Source organism: Larimichthys crocea, chromosome III (assembly GCF_000972845.2).
Source record: "Larimichthys crocea isolate SSNF chromosome III, L_crocea_2.0, whole genome shotgun sequence".
NCBI lineage: Eukaryota > Metazoa > Chordata > Actinopteri > Sciaenidae > Larimichthys > Larimichthys crocea.
Window position 1 is genome coordinate 11,615,776 of NC_040013.1, and position 20,061 is coordinate 11,635,836.

The 20,061-nt window shown below is 39.1% G+C and overlaps 1 protein-coding gene across 5 annotated transcripts in view; it reads left to right on the plus strand.

Moving 5' to 3' along the window:
• Nucleotides 1-5,421: 5,421 nt before the first annotated feature.
• Nucleotides 5,422-20,061, plus strand: part of macrod2 (mono-ADP ribosylhydrolase 2) — a 384,274-nt gene continuing 369,634 nt past the window's right edge. For 3 of the 5 annotated variants that reach the window (XM_019266257.2, XM_010729933.3, XM_010729925.3), the window contains exons 1-3: nt 5,424-5,653; nt 9,050-9,151; nt 11,276-11,389. In XM_019266257.2, coding sequence (XP_019121802.1) covers nt 5,617-5,653; nt 9,050-9,151; nt 11,276-11,389 — 253 coding nt within the window. In that variant the 5' untranslated portion in view covers nt 5,424-5,616. Of the gene's footprint in view, nt 5,654-9,049; nt 9,152-11,275; nt 11,390-20,061 lie in introns of all 5 variants that reach the window. The other 2 variants (XM_019266258.2, XM_027277736.1) reach the window with 2 other exon arrangements.

A 20,061-nucleotide genomic window follows, 5' to 3' on the forward strand; every position in this document is an offset into this window, starting at 1 on the left:
CTATCTCAGACTGTAATAAAAAGGCAGCTCTAATATGTCAATATTATATATATATTCATCTCATAACCTCTGATCACCTAAATTCAACACAAGACCAATATCATTACTGATCTGAAACAGGCGCTTTGTAGTTGTATGCGTGAACCAAAACAAGCACATTCCTTAATCATAATGTGTGGTGTGATGTTGTTTTCTTTGGAGCAAGTCAACAGAGATGAAAGAGTGCCATTGAGTAATTAATGGAGAGAGAGCTGGGGCCAGCTAGCCTTCGGGGGGTGGCTTTAATATAGTATGCCATCAAACCTCTGTGTAAACTTCTTGTTGTTGTTGATGGTGTGCAGAAGAAAACTGCCAATCAGTTTTCATAAATGCATTATCTGCATTAAAATATATCATTTAATGTTCAGAGTCTGGCTGATATTTTAGCTACCCAAAAAGAAATTGTAAGATAACACATAAGATAATGGACAGAAGCATTGGGTTATTCTGTAATGGGGTTTTATGGTATGGATTGGAGGACTGAAGCAGAAAAACAGAGATTAATAGTGAGCAATATAGTGTCTGTGACAGAATTTTTCCATTGGAATTTCATCTCTCTAATTTCATCTGGCACACATAAATGCTCATGTGGATGACTAATGCCGCACTGTGAGTATTTGCATTGTGAGAGGGAACACACAGTATTTTGATTAATCTTCAAACACTGCAATATAAGAGAATTCAGGGGACTTTCTTTCTTTTTATGCTTTTGTTTAATTTAAAAATGAAAAAAAAGTTAGACACTATAAATACGTCTATAGATATAAGAGAGATATAATATATATATAGATATCGATATATATATAGGAGAGAGAGTATATAGATATGTATACAACCCACACAACATACATATACATATCCATATATATATATATATATAACATTAAACATAACATTGAATAAGCAGAACTATGCTGCAAAGAAAATTGTTGTTACATAGAAGCCATAACAGTCTGGATCACTTTTGTGCATATGCTTTGAACATCTGAACATGTCGAACATCTATCCACACTAAATCTATTCAGCCAGCCAGAGTTCAGCCAGCGATCAGGAAGGAATTCCTGCTGCTTTGAGCAGGCAGAGAGCAGGCATGCTTTGGTGTGAAGAGACATGCTGGATGTGGGCTTTATTAAATAGAGTAAAATAAACAGAGGGAGCCGCTGCAACACATTTTGCCAAAGCTATAACCCACAGGAATCCTGCAGGAAAAGAATACTCACAGTGTGATGCTTTTTTAATCCAACCCCAAACCAATTCTAAGGATGTAGACTAAACAAACTACCATTCAGTAAACCACTATATTCACTTCACTACATCACAATGCATCTCTTGACAAATTGGTCTTACAGTTGAATTACAGGCTAGAGGCAACTGTGTGCTATTGTGTTATCTACAATAGAAATGCTTGTAATTAAGAATGAAACAGGTTCCAAACTCAGAAATAAAAAATAATGCTGAAGATTAGAAATATATGACTAAACTGACAGGATCTGGCATTTTAGATAGTAGCTGTACAAGATGCTGTATAACTGCATACGGGAAAGGAGTATTAGAAATAAAGGTTCGTGCCTGGTCTGAGTGTTCTTTACACTTCAAAGGAGAACATTGTCAACATTTCACCTTCATAATCTGGGCAGGACAGTGAAGTATAATGCAAAATTAAATGTTGAAATGCTTGTAATCTGGTGCAGGAAATCACTGTACCTATTATTTTTTATTAAAAACGCCTTTCCAGGCATTTTGCCCACTTCATTTAAACCGTGCTCAAAATAACATAATGAATGTATAGAGGTGTGTATCAGAATAAATCTGCGCACAAAAATGAGCTAGTCTCTACTGAGGTACTTCTCCGGGGTTTTTGGCTCCTTTCATCACGATAGCGAGCCGCTGCTCACATCTGTGGAACAGATGAACGTAATACATGACAGGACACGATGCATGATATTGGCAGACACATGTTTGATTGAGAAGGTTGAAAAGAAATCACACAAACCACAAAACTATAGTGTTTTCTATAGTGTTTTCATGTTCAGGCTAGGCATCGCATCAAAGATAGCGCTCAGTGATCACAGCACAGATCATCTGACAGCGTGCTGCAAAAAATTTTTTCATCTCTAATGACTGTGCATTAGAACTCATTTTTAAAAATATGCTTAAATAAATGTGAGAAATAGTGATATGTTTACATTTGAGCGTATACAGTTTGGCTGCAAAGTTGTTTTCATTGTCAGAAATCACCTTTAAAGACCCTCTACAGGCTTTGACATGCATTCTTGAACACTGTCAAACCTTATCTCAGACTTTCGGTGAGAGACATTTTTATTGTCAGTGGCAAGATATGAAAAATGATCTAAACATTAAATAATATAAGGCCTCTGCTGAAAGCCTCAAGGACCAGTTACACATAAATGGCTTAAGCCTCCGTTCTTCACTGGAGATCCCCAGACAGTAGAAGTATTTAGTCTACAGTTATAGGCTTGCAAAAACCACCAATTACGGTACAAAACAAATCATGTTTTATCATTAGGCAATGAGTGAGAGGAGACATGATGATATAATCCTTCAAAGAAATCAACCAAACCAAATAGTAACGAAAAACCTACCAAAGGACTTATGGTTATTGACATAAGCATACACACAACAACAATTGCCATAATTATAATTCCTGTAGCTCCTGGGCTCACTTTAAGTTGGGGGTAATTTTGTGCATTTCTCTGCAGATAATTGCGTTGCTTGCTGTAATTACGTTGCTATGATCACAAGTGGGATATGAAAAGCATACATATCAAGCCAACAACAGATTAGACTCACTGCTTTTGCTAGTGACTTGTAGGTACAGCCACCGGCCCAATCTCCTTGTGCTGTAACCATGACAATAACAATTGCCTACGCAGTCTTACACAAATAGATCCTGCTCTGTTTGGAGTAAACAGATTTGCCCTGGAGAATCAACTATTCACCAGGAACAGACAGCCAAGTTTTATCATTTTACTGCAGTCAGCAGACATCATGTTCAGCAGACACGTGCATTGCATCTGTTGAGCAATGACTGAATCACAATGATTAAATAATATACAGTACCTCATCCAAATACTAGATAATGCAATGTAATCACCCTTTATAAAAAGAATAAGAAAGCCAGTACTGTCCAGACAACACACTATCATTGTTAGTTGATTATCATGATATCATAATAGTGACTGAACCCAGAAACACTTTAAGGCCCTGCACACTCACACCGGTGTTTTTAATTATTCTGGCTGATTAGACCTCACCAAGAAATGATGTGATGTCACAAAGCGCTATGGACCAATAAGAAAGATAACAGTGTATGTTGTCCCGCCCAAATAGGTGCGGAAATATTAACCAGGGAGCGGGAGAGCTGTCAGTCAGGCTTAGATTGCACATGTCAATGTGTGAAGTTCAATTTTGCCAACCGAAATGAAATCTTAAGCATAATAGAAACATATGATGCTTTATTGAAAGGTGAGAATAAAAGGTCAGAGATCACAGAGACACAACAGCACAGTGGAGGCTTGCTGACAAAGAGGTTTTTGACCTCTGGTTGATGTCCATTCTCCTTGATGTGACCCACTCTTCAGATATTAGATCAAGCATATTCAATTATTCAGAGCAAGGCTGCCTAAAAAAAGCAATCCCAAAAGGTACCAGTGAAATCTGCATATCTTTATAAGGTTAGTTTGCAAATCACAAACTACTTTAAAGACTTAGTTTCTAAACACTAATCTCTTCAAGAGAACTGCTGCGTATAATGATGCAAGATTGACATCTAGTGGTTTGGTTTGAGAAGTACAGAGAGAATCAACGATTAGCGCTTCATTTAAATCTAATCTTTGTTTAAATATTGGGTAAAGGAGGATATTTTATACTGCTATTATCACTGGCTCTGGGAAAGTTTTATAGATGTCATATTGTGGTTTCAAATAAAACTGACACAATATTCTAATATTTAGTAAATCTGTATTAGGCAGTTAGAGTGGAAACTAATTAAGATAATAATGAATTTCTGTGCCAGATGTGTGAGATGATAACTTTGTCTTAATTTCCTAAGGAAGGGCAGCAGCTCAATAAGATACAGATCTTTAATTTGACTGTAATATGAGACATCTGGTGAACACTGAAGAAGAATTTGCCACACGTGTCCCGGGAACTGTAAATCTCTTGCCCTTTTTAATATGAGTTTTAGATAAAATATGCTAAAATGGAACAGAGCCATAGCTTTCATCTACATTTTCAGTTTACTGTTAACGTTAATAATGTATCTGTGGAATCATTTTTACAAAGCTCTAACGCCTGAACATGCAAACTTGCATTGCTTAGATGCATTTCACTAAAAATGAATTTCAATTTAAAAAAATCAGCTTGGATGAATGATATTTTCCACTCACAGATTATGTCAGCGTTTTTTTAGGAGCAGATGGGTCTGGACCAGAGCAGAGCTAACACAACAGATGACAGGCGGTGGTCTCTGGAACCAGCCTCTCACATATGACAGCCTGACTTACTGGTCTGATCTGGTCTATCCTGTGAGATGCTGTACTCTGCCATCAACAAAGGCAGGTTACCATTTGTGCGTTATTTTAGTCCCATAATAACAGTTATGTCAGGTGCTTCTGGACACAATTATCAACACATTTATCCTCATGTTGATACGATCCAAACAATTACACTACAGTTATAGGCCTGGGTCAAAGCAAAGCGGGATGCAAGCATATTAGGTGCAAATACCCCATCATCATGAGCTATCAGACATATGAGAGTTTCTATAAAGAATCAACAAACAAGTTTAGTTGTGATCAGTCAAAAAAGGCCTATAACTCTTCAGTAAGGGCTCCTCTTTGATAGTAAATCAGTTTAAATATTCCTTGGATTTCTTTTGTTGGGCAGTTTTTGACATTTCATGATATGAATAGTCAGAGGTAAGGAGGTAATTGTAATATTGGCCTACAGGACAAATATAGTCCACTACTATTACATAATTGTATCACTGTAGGCACCTGCATCCTACACTTTTCTCTGCAATGGGATCAAAATGCAACTCATATTATTGAAAAACCAAAAAAAAAAAAAAAAAAAAAAAAAAAAAGAAAAGAAAAAAGTTTTTATTCTGAAATGTGCAGGACTGTTTCCTCGCTGAGTTTACTTGTGCTGCCTAGTAGTCGTCTCCAATCTTTCGTTTTCGTTTCCATCCCAGTGGCCCGGCGCTACCAGCCTGGCTGACACACGCCAGGAGGCTGACCCGCCGGAAACAACCTACCCTCCCTCCCCTGTGCGGAGCCTGTCTGACTGACGCAGCGGCGCGACCAGTCACACGCCCACTTCCCCGTTCCCGACAGCGAATCATTTCACCGGGATTCGTACACATAATTTACGGCACAACCACGGTAGGTTGAGCCGACAGAGCTCCATAGAAATTTGACAGCTTCACAGGTGAGACAACCGTCCAGAGGCTGTTTCACTTTACATTTCAGTTTTTTTCCCGGAACACTATTCACTGTGAGCCTGGGGTTGCCACAGTCAAAAAACAACCATTCGAAGTCAAATCATTCCGGCAGCATGAGCAAAAAGAAAAAGGACTGGAAGACTGAAAAAGGTAAGGCTTGTTTTGGGGGGGGTGGAATGAGGCTATCATCATCTCCATGGCAGACAGCATGAATCCTAACCATGTCAGGAGATTGGCAGCCACTGCTCCTGTCTTCTCCGTAGTGCTGCGATACTTCTTCATCCTGAGTCTAGACTATTCGCTAATCCCGCACGGTGACTGTACAGATGTTATAATGATGTTGCGCCTCTGTTTGGCTGCCGTGATGCACGCTTGACATTCGCAACAACACTGTATATACATACAGTGCCTCCTGCCTCCTTATTAGCTTACATATAAGCAGCTCACTGAGTCCTTATTTACCTGTTGGAGTACTCCTAACCAGCATATCCTACCTTCCACCTGTGTGATACACCACCACCAGCAGCAGCAGCAGCAGCACACGGACTTTTCAAACCACCTTCCCTGCAACTAGATATCTCTGGAGCCAAACACACTGTAGTAAAAACAAAGGAGCGGAGTGTCTAACAGTTTAAAAAGGTGCTTCTCTACAATTTTAGGTTTTTATTAGTGGTTTATATACACTGTAAAAACAGCGTATGATGCTAGCTAGGAAACTTGTGTGTTCACTTTCAGTTTCAGGAACATGACCTGTTGTGCACAGACAGGCAGAGAAAGACATGTCGGCTCTGTACTGTGGTTATTATCACTCATAAGCATGAGCTCACAGTGCAGAGTATTTTTTTCCATGGTCGACCTGTAACGGCGCGTACAACACAGGTGTACTCAATCACAGTCATTAGTGATGGCTCCATTCCGTTTATGTCACACAATCCATTCGTGTCACTCCGTGAGCACGCACAGACTTAGTAAACACCAAGTGGAACGCGGCCCTCATTAGTGCTATTGATTGCACCTGTGGCCTCCCTGCTGTGATGAAGGTGTATATACACTAAGGGCTTGTTAACAGAGGCATGGCTTTGTGTGCTCTTATCACATTGGCTGAAGTGGACTACTGGTTCCACCCTTGACCTCTGTTCAGCAGGGATGTGGCCTCAGTTAATGAACCAACGCAAGGATTGTTTGTTATAATGGGTGGGTTATTAATTTGGATTTTAGGGTGGTTAGTTTATCTTGTGGAAACGCTGCAGCCTGGTCAGTGTCCTGAGTCCAGTTCGCTGACTCACGACTCATTTTTTTGTGAGTGTATGGGGAAACTTCTAATAATGGTTATTAAAATTCACAGAGCAAAGATAATAATTAATCTTAGCCGACTGTCTCCAGTTCGAACAGGTAGCAGCACTGAAGGAACATCAAAGTAGATCAGATTTCATACTCTGGGCATATGCCCCTCTTGCTCAGATTGCTTTAAGAGGAGATAAAGGAGGGTCAAAATGTTAAAGTCTAAAACTTAGGGAATTTAATAATCCTTTTTTATATATATATATGTGTATGTGTTTTCGATATCCTGAAGTTGGAGAACTTTCTTAAACAGAATGAACTAAATAAGGCAACATGAAACAGCAACATAAACCGTATTAAAAGACTACTTAAACTTGTTATATGGCAGGCAGTCATGTCTCCTTTTATTTTGTTATCACAAAATGTGGTTCAGGGACGTCTGCAGCAAAGCAGTGACTAGCCTTCCTATCCAGAACTCATCAAGTACAGAAAAAATCATTTGGGACTTAGCATCAGTAATGCTGTGGCTCTGCTAACACAATCTTGTAGACACTCTGTCTGGTAGACACACATATTTAATAAAGCACATTTTGAGCTCATCCTGTTCTCTTGGCATTGAAGCTAAGCTTTGGGATTTCTTCAGTGACTAAAAGTTCAGCAGAGTGACGAAGCGCTTTAGTTTAGTGTAGTCCAGAGAGCTTTGCTGTGTTCAACCTCAGAACAGCCTTTTTATTCATCCATGTAGAATAAAAGCAGCCTTGGGAATGACAGGAGTGGGCAAGAGGGAGAGAAAATACATATGGGATGGAACGGATATCCCCCACTACAGAAATACCTTAAATGTAAGCGTGACCTGTTGTGGGAAGTTGTCAAAAAATGACTTATGGAACCGTGTATTTCTTACCAAAATATAGTAAGCCTTGACTGCCTTAATATTTTAGGGTTTCATTTGTATTAGAACTCATAGTCCCTTTCAAGAAAGGGTACAGAGTTCCTATGATGTATTGTTATATGCTAAACATCAAAGCCGAGACCTCAACATTTTGTTGTAAATAGAGCCCAATATAGTAAACTATTAGTATGATTTTGTGTAGTGTCGTATCACCTCTAGTTTGCTTAAGCTGTTTTTCAGAGGGGATGTCTTAATTGACCACAGTGTAAAGTCCACAGTGTGTACACTGGGATATTTATGTGCTGAAGATTTCACAGCGAAGCACATAATTAGGATGAAGCTTGTTTTGCAGAACAGCAGAGTGCTGTCTGGAGAAACAGTAGCTATTTGAGGGTCTTTTGCAGTCAGTGGAGATGAGGAGACAAGACTGATACAGCAGCACAAAGGTTAAGCAGGAGCTGTGTGATGTACTAATATCAGCCAATTATCCCTGTTAAACCAGACAAACAAATGCCAACAAGAACTGACATGTCTTGCACACAGTTTAGGTATAGGAAATAGGTAATAGGAATCTCCTTGCGTAGTAGTAGTAGTAGTGGGAGTAGGAGTAGGAGTAGTAGTAATAGTAGTAGTAGAATGTACAATTTAATTTAAGTTCTGACCAACTATTAATAATAAAATAATTGAATACTTCATATAAGTGCAGGGGCAGAACCACAGCAAATAAGACTTAAACAGCAACATGAACATGGTGACAGTGGTTCTCAGCTGAGAGCCATAGACACACAAAGGTATGAACATTTTCTTTCCACGATCCCACACAAAATAGCCAGTTTCACTAATTACCACACTCACAACCAAAGAAGAGGGACTAATGAGTGAAATCAGCTGGTGGTGAGGTGTGTGATTGGAGTGATAACATGCACTCTTTTGGGTCTCCATGGTACATGACTGAGAACCACTGGTGTAGTAAGTAGTGTAGTTACACAGTACATGTGTTAAATGTCTCGGATGGCAAGCAGCTACCCGAGGGAAATGTACTTGAGCACACCTGAGAATCTCTCCCTTCAGTTATTTTTGGTCAGAAGCTTGCAAGCCAAAACTTGATGCACGCAGCAGGATCACATTATTAAAGATAGCATTTTTCAGTTTAAAGAGGCAGGATGGTGTGTGTGTGAGATTAGAAGAAGAAAAGAAACATACAATTTAACTAACAGAGATGTTAAACGTTTGACTTTTACTAGAAATGAAAGTTCCACTTGTTATTATTGTCTGGGCCTCTATCAAGTTTGTTTTCCTCTTCCTTGAATATGGTATTCTTCTAGAGGACTAGCATTATTCACTCTAAAATTTCTGTTTACTTTCTTCCACAGATAGACTGCTCCGTCTAGATCTAGAGGTGAGACGCACGGAGTACCGTCGTCAAGACTTCATATCACTGGACAAGATTCCAACCTGGAGAGAGGAAAATAGATGTAAGAGAGACAGCTCATTGTTTGAAAGTTGGGTATAGCTGATAAACTCAAACACATTATGTGTTTCCTGTGTGAAACATTGTTACTCAGTGATTCTCGTTAGTTTTATGTTTAATAACACTGATGTAGTTCTGTCCATTCTTGTGCATTAAACCATATACAGAAAGCACCATAATTATGGACATGTAGAATGTGCTTTACATGTATTTGTCAGTATGCTAGTGTGTTCTAGTATATTTTATCAAACAATATTGTGACCGGTGAACTTTGCCCATTTCAAGAAGAAAAAGACCTAAACCACATGATTGGGAAATTGTGATTCGTAAATGTTTGCTTAACAATATATAAGTCTGGCATGTCTTAATTTATTGGAAAACAAGCCTAAACCTGGTATTTCACAAATTGCATTGAAGCCAGGTAGTGTTATAAAGGGGCCATGTAACAACATCAACAAACTGTAAACCAGAAACAAACAGTAGACTATTCTTAAAGCAATATTTGGTAGAAATAGGTATTTTTGTCATCTAGCGCTGCCAATTTCAGAGTGCCATAGCATTGTCATAAATATGGAGAGTGGTACAAGTGCATTTCACAACTTTCTTAACAGCCAAATATATTATTATTATTTATTATATTAGTTCACAAAGTTCTCGACAACAACTTAAAGTCAGTCAGACATTTACTTTTGTCCGGCAGCTTTTTGCTCGGTCACTCTGTCCTTTTCTCTGCTTAGCTTCCTCCGTCACCGTCCTCTGTCATTATGTCCATAGAAGCTGTGGAGCTCAGTTGCATTGCCCGCTTGCTCAGAAAGTTGATGTGGTGCAGCTGGAGGACACCAGAGGGAAAACCAGAAAATATTTTCTTCCTAAAATATGATCCAGTTTCACAAAATGGGTATAATAGTTGGTAGTGTGTGACTTAGTGCCCTAAAGCGAACTTCTCACTTGAGAATGGAGCATAAAGTTACATAACACAGGTGTACAGGGTGCAGAGTGGGAATGACAGAGACACCAGTCACCTGATCACAAGTCAGTATAACTTAATCTGCTTTAGAAAATCTGCACAATGAGAACTAATTATTTATTCAAAATCATACTAGTGAAGCTACAAAGTTACTCTTATTAAAAGTAAGCTGTTTAAGTACTTTGGCAACAATCATCAGCATTATGGCTTGTGCCATACTAGTGTTACAGGTATGTTCTATATTTTAGAGTTTATTATAAACAATAGGAGTAACATTATTTAGTCAATCTTAACATTAAAGTTACAAAGAAGAGAGCAATAGACTGACATAAAGTTATTAGTATAGTTGGCTTAACATGTAATATGCGTGTAATAAATATGTAATATGAGTGCTAATTCAGCACGTTGGTTATGTATAGAACATTACTGGATGATGTATGCAAACAAGAACCTCACAAGACCTTTAAAACATAACGCAGTGTGGTTGTGGCAATTTGTCTGACACTGATATAAAACCACAGCGTACAATTGATGTTTAGTGAAGTGAGACAGAATGGCAACTTGTTTAGGAGTGCTTGGTGATGTGCACACAACTGCTGTGGTACTTTTCTCTGCATTAATTTAAACAAGGTATAATAACTTTTTATGGCACTGTTGGGCCCCGTTAGCTGATGTGTTTTCCCTAAGAACCAAAATGAAACAGAACTGCTGATTCACAGATATGGCTACACTTCTCTGGTTTGTTATCCACACAGCAGACTAGGTCATAAGAAATGTTATCACACATTATATCATGCAATGTTTTTTTTAATATATGTAAAAGGAAAGATAAACAAATGATTACTGAAGAGTTTGTACATTTGCAATTAAAAAAAACATGCAGTACACTTAAGTACAATATTGTCTGCTTCTATTAGTTTTGTCAGTTTTAAATGAATTTCTATGAAGTATTGCTGTGTAGAAAACTGGAATAACCTTTTGTATTTCCATCATTGTCATCACATTTAACTGAAGACTTTGTCTTTTCAAGTACATTTGAGAACAATTCATGAACCTGCTCTATTCAAAGGTACAACTTATATGAAATGTCAACTCTATAATTTAATGTTTGTTCTTAAATTAATGCAGTGAATTGACGTTATTTTTTTTCTTTTATTTCAGCCAATGATGAAGAGGAAGGAAAGGAGCAGACAGGTGGAGGGGGGCTGACTGATAAAGTATCTCTCTACAAAGGAGATATCACCGTCTTGGAGGTGGACGCTATAGTCAATGCAGGTAAGAATCTGCCTTTTTACCTTTCGGAGCTGGTGGACGATGTTTGCTTCTTGAAGGCAGCTCAGCTCTTAAATTGTCCTTGGCTGCCCTCTACTGTTAAGATTCAGAAAGTGCTTGTTCTTGTGGCACAAGTAACGGGTGTGATTGAAGCAAATGTTAAACGTCTGCTCTTGTTGATCTGACCTTCCATAGGCTGAAATGGAGCTACTGTTTAGATTATATTCTGACCTTTTCTCACTTTTTAGGTTACATTATATATACTACTATCTACTATAGCTGTTTCTCCTACCTTGTGTCAGTGAGGCACAAGGTTAATGGTGGAATAAATTTAGATTTGGTTGACGGGTATTCATCAATGTCATCCATATAACATGTCTGTATAGTCGTCACATATTCAATGCTGCTGTTGAAGAAAAGTAAAGAGGATGCAGAATTAGAGAGACTGAGCAGAAATGCCTCTTTCAAAGATTTGCGCTGCTCTTATGTAATTTTTTGCAGTCACAACCTACACACATTCAGAGGCGCTAAAAGATTGCTTCACCTGTTGCTTCTGCAGCTGATGCTTTGCACCATTTTGCAGCTATACAGTTGTGTCCCACACTTTAGCTGGATCGCAGCATCATACTGTACATGATACGGGAGAAATTAAGATCACATCAACGATATAAGACACATTTCCAATACAGCTATCATATTCAAAATTTAGACCCGATATCAATATTAATGCAATAAAACTACACAGATAATCCATACAAAAAGTTATGTGCAGTAAAGTGGAATGACAAAAATGAAAAAAACTATTGAACATGCTAAGCCTTTGTTTGCAGAGATAGCTTCGAGATGATTTCGAGATGATGGCTACAAACTCTCACAGTGATTGTTGTGGAGAAATTGCTGAAGTCAATGGTCAATGGTAAGGTCAGGAAGGAAGAAAGTGTTCAGGAGCCTCTGATGTCTTATGCTGTATTATTTATTGACGCTTGATCAAGGAGAACTAGAGACACTTTCAAAGTTCATCTGAAGTCCCTGAGTCGGTCTCGCATTCTGACTGAACTCGTGATGGTGCATATACTTTAAACCCAAAGATTACACCCCAAATACTATACGCCCCAGAATTAGTCAAAGAGAATGTCTTTACCCTTGGAGGTGTTATTGTCAGCATATTCTAGTCTGGGGACACAGATGTCTGTTTACGCAGATTGGAACGGCAACAACAAGCTATCTATTATGACTAGGAAGGCAGCAACAGGTCTCTTCGACCATGGCCAACACAGTGTTGAGATATGGTGGCACCTAGTCAAAGACAAACAATTAGTACTACCGAGGAATACAAGGCCCACACGTGACCATGTATAACCTAAAGATAGAAAATGCCATAACATTTAGGTGGGATTTTAGTCCATTTTTCCACACAGACGTCTTTTAAATATTAAAGATTCAAAGAGGTGAATCTTGGTGAATCTTGATTATCAGTTCTTTCCACTAATTAGTTTAACTTGGCTGGTGATTAACGGGCCAGTCCAATGTCTTTATTTTACTCCTGGAACCAACTGACAGTCTACTTTTGCAGTATGTTTTGAATCATTGTCGTGCTAAAATGTCTCATCTGGCTATTGTTTTCTCTGTGACGGCTGTACCTGCTACTTTCTGGAGCTCTTTGAGTTGTCTTTAGATTTTGTGTTACTTTTGAGTAACTTTCTGGCTGTCCAGTTGAAAATCTTGCGAAGAGATTCTATACATGGTCGGTTGATGATGGGGTGATGATCCTGCCACTTGTGGATAATGACCCAATTAGTGCTTATAGGAACATTAGGAAATGGAGAAACTCATCAGTAATTGGTATCATTGCAGTGTTGCTACCTATAATGACATGTTTCTTTTATGGCTTCTTGGTAACAAATGATTTTTTTAACTTGTATTCAACAACATACATACCAACATGGACTTCTTCTAACCTATTTAGCACAGGGAGAAGAACTAAATAAAGCTAGTTTGGTGTTTTTCTTACCGTGTTAAATACTTTTTTCCTATGTCATTCAACTTTATTGCACATAACCTGTTTATATTTTAAGTTTATTAAGTTAATACGTCTAAACTAAACTTCATATCAGTAGCTACATTAGAAAATGTGCTTGAAATACATGTTGATGTGTTGAAATCTTTATTCCCCCAGTCTACTTTAGTTTTCTGCAGTTGCGATTCATAACTTTTCCTTCCTCTTGCTGTAGTTCACATAGTCACACACGCATACCCATACCCATACACACACACACACACATTACAGTCTACTAAGCAGTGTGCATCTCGTGTGAAATGAATACCCCATAATTTATGCGAGATTAATAGATGTGAAAAACAGACTGCTCTGTTGGATAAGGCTAATGAATTTAATCTATTATGTAAATGGCCATCCTGATGAGGATAAGGTGACATGACATTCTGAATCAACGTCAGCATCATGTAGAAGACAAAGATGTGGTTTAGTACAACTGGCATGCACCTGATACACACCTAAATGTCATTGAGACTGTCTTGCTTTATCAACATTTTGACCTTTACAAATGTAGCACTTGTGGATATTATACAATTCAAGTAGCTTGTTGTTTGTATTGACCTTTGTGCATTGTTGTATGCTACTTAAAAATGTTTAAGCTCTGTACAGTGACCGACTGAGCTAGGATTTGCATTTTATTTATTGTCAGAGTCAGGAAACCTGTTGTTATAGTGTATGTTCCTGTCTGTGTTGACATACATTAAACCCTCTTTTTATTGCTAGCCCTTGTTGTTTCTTAAGCAAACCAAGGTTAAGGCAGTGGCTAAGGTGAGCAGTGTTTCTATTAAGTAAAGAGAAATAGGCCTATAAGAATTGAAATGAGGTTCAGGAGGGCACATTGCATGTTTTTTTTAAACTGTTGGAAACCATTGTAGCAAAAGTAGGCAGTTTACTTCAGCAGTTAATGCTGCCAAACGTCCGTTCTGAATGAGCTCCATGTTGGCCAGGAGGCAATTCATTCTGTTTAGCAGGCTGTCAGAGGGTCCGGAAGGTTGGAGGAATTGCTGAAGCCTTTTATAATTTTCAGAAGGTCTCAGCAGTTGTCCCACTGCTACTCTATTCATGCTGAAGGACCAGCAGTCTTGGTACTGGTGGTTGGACTGATAGTGTTTTCCGACTCTGGCTGTCAATTTAAATTTTCAAGTTCCAGGTCATGTTTGTGTTTGTTTCTTTTGCTCATTGGTAACAAAAGAGTTTTATTTTCCAGTGAGCCATTGTATTATATAAATAACTCTTATACACTGTTACTTGAATAGGCTGGACATGCCTTGGCTCTGGTGGCTCTTGTCCAAATTTTGGTGAGTAACACAGTTCTAAGCATGTGAACAAATATTGCGGACATTGATAAGATCTTTGGATAGTCTGTTCAACTTCTTGTCTTTCATCTATTCCCCCTCTCCAATCTCTAGCCTGCAGTACTTCCATTTTTCCCATGCTGTTTTTCATTTAGTCTTGGCACCAGTAGACTGTTGTCAGTGAAGTGACAGACTTTCCGACCACCGTGAAAGTCTGAAGGTTAATGTACTGTCAGAATGTCTTATGAGTCAAACATGAAGGATAGGGTTATTAATTATGCAAATTGTAGTTAAATGTGAAAGTTGGTGTGTAAAATGTGTGGAGACATGAAGGAAGGAATACATTTTCCACTCTTTCCGTATTTTTCTTACTTTTGTGAGTTAAGACAGTTTTGTCCTGCACTTGAACTGGGATATAATATTGAGATCATTATATGAGATGAAATATTGAAATTTTAGTCAATATATTATGACACAGCTTAACTGCTGATCTCTTATCTTTGAGAGTGCATTAGTGTTATGGTTTTCTAAATGCATTCACTGCAGCTCATGGGAATGAACAATGACTCCAAAATGTCAACTTTTCACAAGGGAAGTAAAGCTGCAGTGTTTCTAGCTTGTTTGCAACAAATGTGTTTTTATTTTATCACACTACATTTTCTTTATTAGCCAAAGGCACATTGAAAATTTTGCAACAAGGTTTTGTCATGACTGCAGCAATATGTGGGTTTGAGAGGAGAAATGTCTATAATTTCAGGGAACACGGGCCAGCTTGGTACTGCTGTTATGGTGGCTGCCTATAGCTTTTAGAGGGTGTCAAGTTGCTTTATGTCCTCCATTAAAGTTTAATTATTAGGCTCATTGAGTTTTTAATTCTTCCTTAATTCTGTTTGGCTGGAGGTTGGACAGAAGGTGCTCAAACTGTCACCTGCGTGAGAGTCTACAGGGAGCAAGACAGAAGAGGCTGTGGTGACAATCAGTAAACTACAGGTGTGGACAACAGGCTGGCCATATCATGACAGAATGGACTGGACTGCGGCATCCAGCCCAGGCATATGACCCACCGCAGCTTAGTCTTTAGAATGAGCCTGCTACCACTCTGCATAAATTGTTGTTCCACCCATACCCATGCTCCCTGTAACCCTCTTCTGACAGTTTTCAAAAGATGAAAGCAACAGGGAGGCTCCTATTTGACACATCCTTCAATAACGGATCTCATTTTTTACTCAGCACACTGTCTAGATTGTATTTTAGGTGCAAACAGTGCAGCCTGGGTATTGATTCTCTGAGTATGGAAGACTGTATGCCCAGATTCTTGTACAAAGTAGATTTTTCCCTTTGCATAACAGCTGTAGTATGCAAAGAATGACACTGTGTTGTTCTGTAATTTAGACAGATACCCAACACTTTGCCTGATTGTGTAGTAGGCCATATCTTTGGCATATATTTTTGTATTGATATCAGACAATGATAGATGAAAACAGTTAACCATGTCATGTTTCTTAGAAAATTGCCGGGTTCACTAAAAGTCGAAACGACACTCAAACTTTGTTTTAAATTTATTGCATGTCATTACTGTTGCCTTTACATGGCAAACACAAGTTAATGTCTTCCATTTTTCTCTCTGTCTTCTGTGCATGGAGTTCATGTGAGTGTCACCATCCCTCTAAGACCAGAATGAGGTCGTAAAGATAGCGGTGTGAAGTAGAGAGGACTTCTCTTATCATGATGACTGTGGTAATTATGCACAGGGGTTGACTCCTAATCCATTACCCGCTGTAAACCTTTCCCATCTTTCTGTATTAGATCATTTTTTACAGGAGCCAATTTAGTGTGCACAGGGAATCTGGTTATGAACGCTATAAAGAACCTGAAGGGGTTGGGATGAGTGCGAGAAAGGCAATTGGTATTCAGTTGTATGGAGCTGCTCGTACTGCAGTCATCACAGGTTTGATGAGAGCAGTGACCCTCAGAGGGCAGAATGCTATGATCCTGTGGAGACTGACTTTTATAAGTTTTTTGATATGCAGTCGCTTCAAACATTGTTTGCCTGCAGGGTTGCTTGGCACACATTGTTTACCTTCATGGTCATTCATGCATAATGTACAGTGCACAAGGCTACGTGCCCCAGTCTACACCGAAGAGAATACAATATTAGTCTGTGTTCAGAGCAAGGTAACATGGGGAGGTGCAACTGTTCTTTGTATTCTAAGTCCTGTTGGTCAAGGTTCAGATTAAATCCTGACCAGTCAATTTATGGACCCATGTGTTATGCAGGATGAGAACTAAAGAAAATGACTCTGTCTTTACACATTGTTAGATCAAGATCATGACATAGATTGTTATTATATTATTTGAAGGGAAATCTAAATAAGATCATTTTAACAATGTAATAAAATAGAAATAAATATACAAAATGTGTGCAGTTTGAATTATCTAACATTTCTCTACTTTTGAATGCTGATGATTCAAATTACAGTTACACGTCATATTTTTAACGATGTGGTTGATATTTATCGAGGGGGAAAACTATGTTATGTCTCTGAGGGGAGAAGTACATGGTGGTTGTGCTTCATCCATTTCTGCTTATTTTTTTGAGACTCATATTTTATTATTTATTATACAATACAAATAAAATGACTTCCAAGCATAAAACAAATTAAAGAGGCTGTGGGCCAGATGCCCCGACTGCAACACCAACAACAACTAAACAAAACAAGAGGCCCAAAGTAGCTTTGGTTTATCTGAAGTAAAACTTCCGCAGCAAACATCAGAGTCTTTCCACAGTGTCCACTGTACCATTGTCACACGAGGAATCATGATCCTTAAATAATAGAATCCATTTCTGCTTATTGAAAACCTCAGTAGTCGTGGCAGCACAGCAACAGTGCAGGATAATGGTGTGTAATGTCCAGAGAATATTATATGCTTCTCTGAGTCGCAAGCCTTAATGGAGAGCACTGCCTTATTTATTAGGGGAATGACTCTCTGAGTGCTCTGGTAATATTTTAGCCTGAAAAGCAGAAGGCTTTCTCGAATGAAAAGTAGATGTGGCATTTTTATTCTCTCGCTGGGCTCTTGGTCTATAGACAGACTCTAAACACACTTTTCATTGTCATGCTTTCCAACTTTAGGGCTCTGTTAAAGTTCTGTTTGTAGTATATGACAACAAATTCTCCTTTTCTACTTTATGAAAGCCAATACGCTCTTGTGAAATGTATTTTCTGTCTAAATCCTTATTTTACTGCATCTGTCTAAAATAGTGCCGGGACACTACATTACTCTTATGGAATAAGGACATTTTAGCTTTTACTGAATAGTTTGTCTCATACAGACTAGACTGAGGCATGACATGCCGAAGCATGGTATCACATTTACAATTCACTTTTTGCTTTTCTCTTCCCCTTAATGATTGATAAAGCCAGTGGCTTTTGGTTTTGGCTTTGCTTCCTACTGTTCAGGGATCTTGTCAGCGGAGACTCATTAGATTTTCTGTCAGGCCATGTATGTGGTGTACATCCAAAACACACTCAGCCCCTGGAGAGTCTGGCTCGATGAGTTTATCTGTCTCTCTGCAGATTCACACTCTGTGCCATAACCTCCCTGAGTGATGCAGCCATGCTCCCAGCAATATGTCTGCAGTTCAGGGTCTCTCACTCTCTCTGTTTTCTCTTCCACTCTGGTGCCACCGCCAGTGGCGTAGGCATGCACACAAGTACACAGTGACACTTGCACAGAGACAGACACACACTCACAGAGTACATTAGAAACCATGGCAGAAGACTGGTAACTTCTTGAGCAAACTTGTGATTGTTGCACTGTCAGACCAGGAATGAAAATCAATGCCCCTGGCTGAGAGAACTTGCTGCTCTGTTGAACAGTGAAATGACTCCGGTGAGTGGGTTGCATTGGGTCCTGCACTAAAAGGTCCAGTTAATCGTATCAGCTCTGAGGGATATACAGCACAAGGACTGGGTTTTCCCTGCCATCAGGGTGTAAAAGTGAACTGAGGTGACAAACCAACTGGTGAGCTTCCCCTCTTTTCGATTTGGACTTGATTCCTCCCCTCCCGGGGTCCAGATTGTGAATGGTCTTGCAGCTGGCCTCAGTGTTTGGTCAGCGTCAACGTTGTTTACCTAATCTCCGTGGCCTATGAGGTGCCAACATGGCCAGATAGAAATAATTTTTCACGAGGTGTGGCTAATGGAAAGTAATCATGGGAATCTGTGCTGTCAGTGTGTATCCGGCCAGCACTTAGAGAAATGTCTCCCATTGCTTGGACTGCTAATGGTCTATGACCGTATTGAGTGTTGGGGAGAATGAGCCTCCCCTTCCTTTCCACACACATTTTGTGACGCAGCCCACACCTTCTCTCTCTTGAACTTCACTCACACTTGAAAACACAAACACTGTGCACACAAAGTGATGTTTAGGGCCATGGGACACTGACTCTGTGTCTTGGAGACAGTTGCCAATGTTCATGAAGAGGTCTGTCATTCAGGTCAGGTCTTCACTTGTCCCCCTGTGGACAAAGAACTCAAGTCCTTCCAGTCAAGGTTAGAAAGTCGGTATTTGTATCCTTGTTTTTCTTTCTACCCCCTTCCTCTCACCTCTGTTCCACTACCCTCCTCCCTGTCCCGAAATAAACATTTCAAAACACTGCCATTATGCTGCACACATGCCAGATCTCATCCATCAGACTTGTTAGTAATTGAGAAGGTATTCAGACAGGACCATTGGGAAATAGTCTCTTACAGCCTTCTGTTTTTCTTTGTCCTCCACAGGTGAGGATTTTGATAATAGTTATAACTGTAGAGGTTATTTATAGAATGTGGAATGGGACATAAGTAGTAAAAATGCACTATTTCTATTGGTGAAAAAAGTTTTACCTCATTAGTATTCCAGTGGTTTAAGGATGGCAATAGCAAAAAAAATCTTTTAGAAACACAAAGCAACATAACCCTTTTTGAGTGGATACTGAGTGGAGACTGGATGTGATGATGGTTGCAAAATGACTCACATCCTACCCCTACGCATAGAGTGTTGGGCAGCCTGTGTGTGTTTGTGTGTGGTAATGTTTGTTGCAGTATAAAGCAGGTAACACTTTCATTTATCCTAACCTAGCAGGCAGACCAACAGATGAATTGTATCTTTTGCCCTGTAGGGGGCACTGCGGCTCCACCTAAGTATCGCTGACACATCTGATAGCGGACTGAGTTTGAGAAGTGGGATGACTGGGCTGGTTCTGCATTTCAGATGGATAAATCTCTTTTTTTTTCTGCTCCCCCCGTCACAGATGTTTCTTTAGAACTGTTTGAGATGAC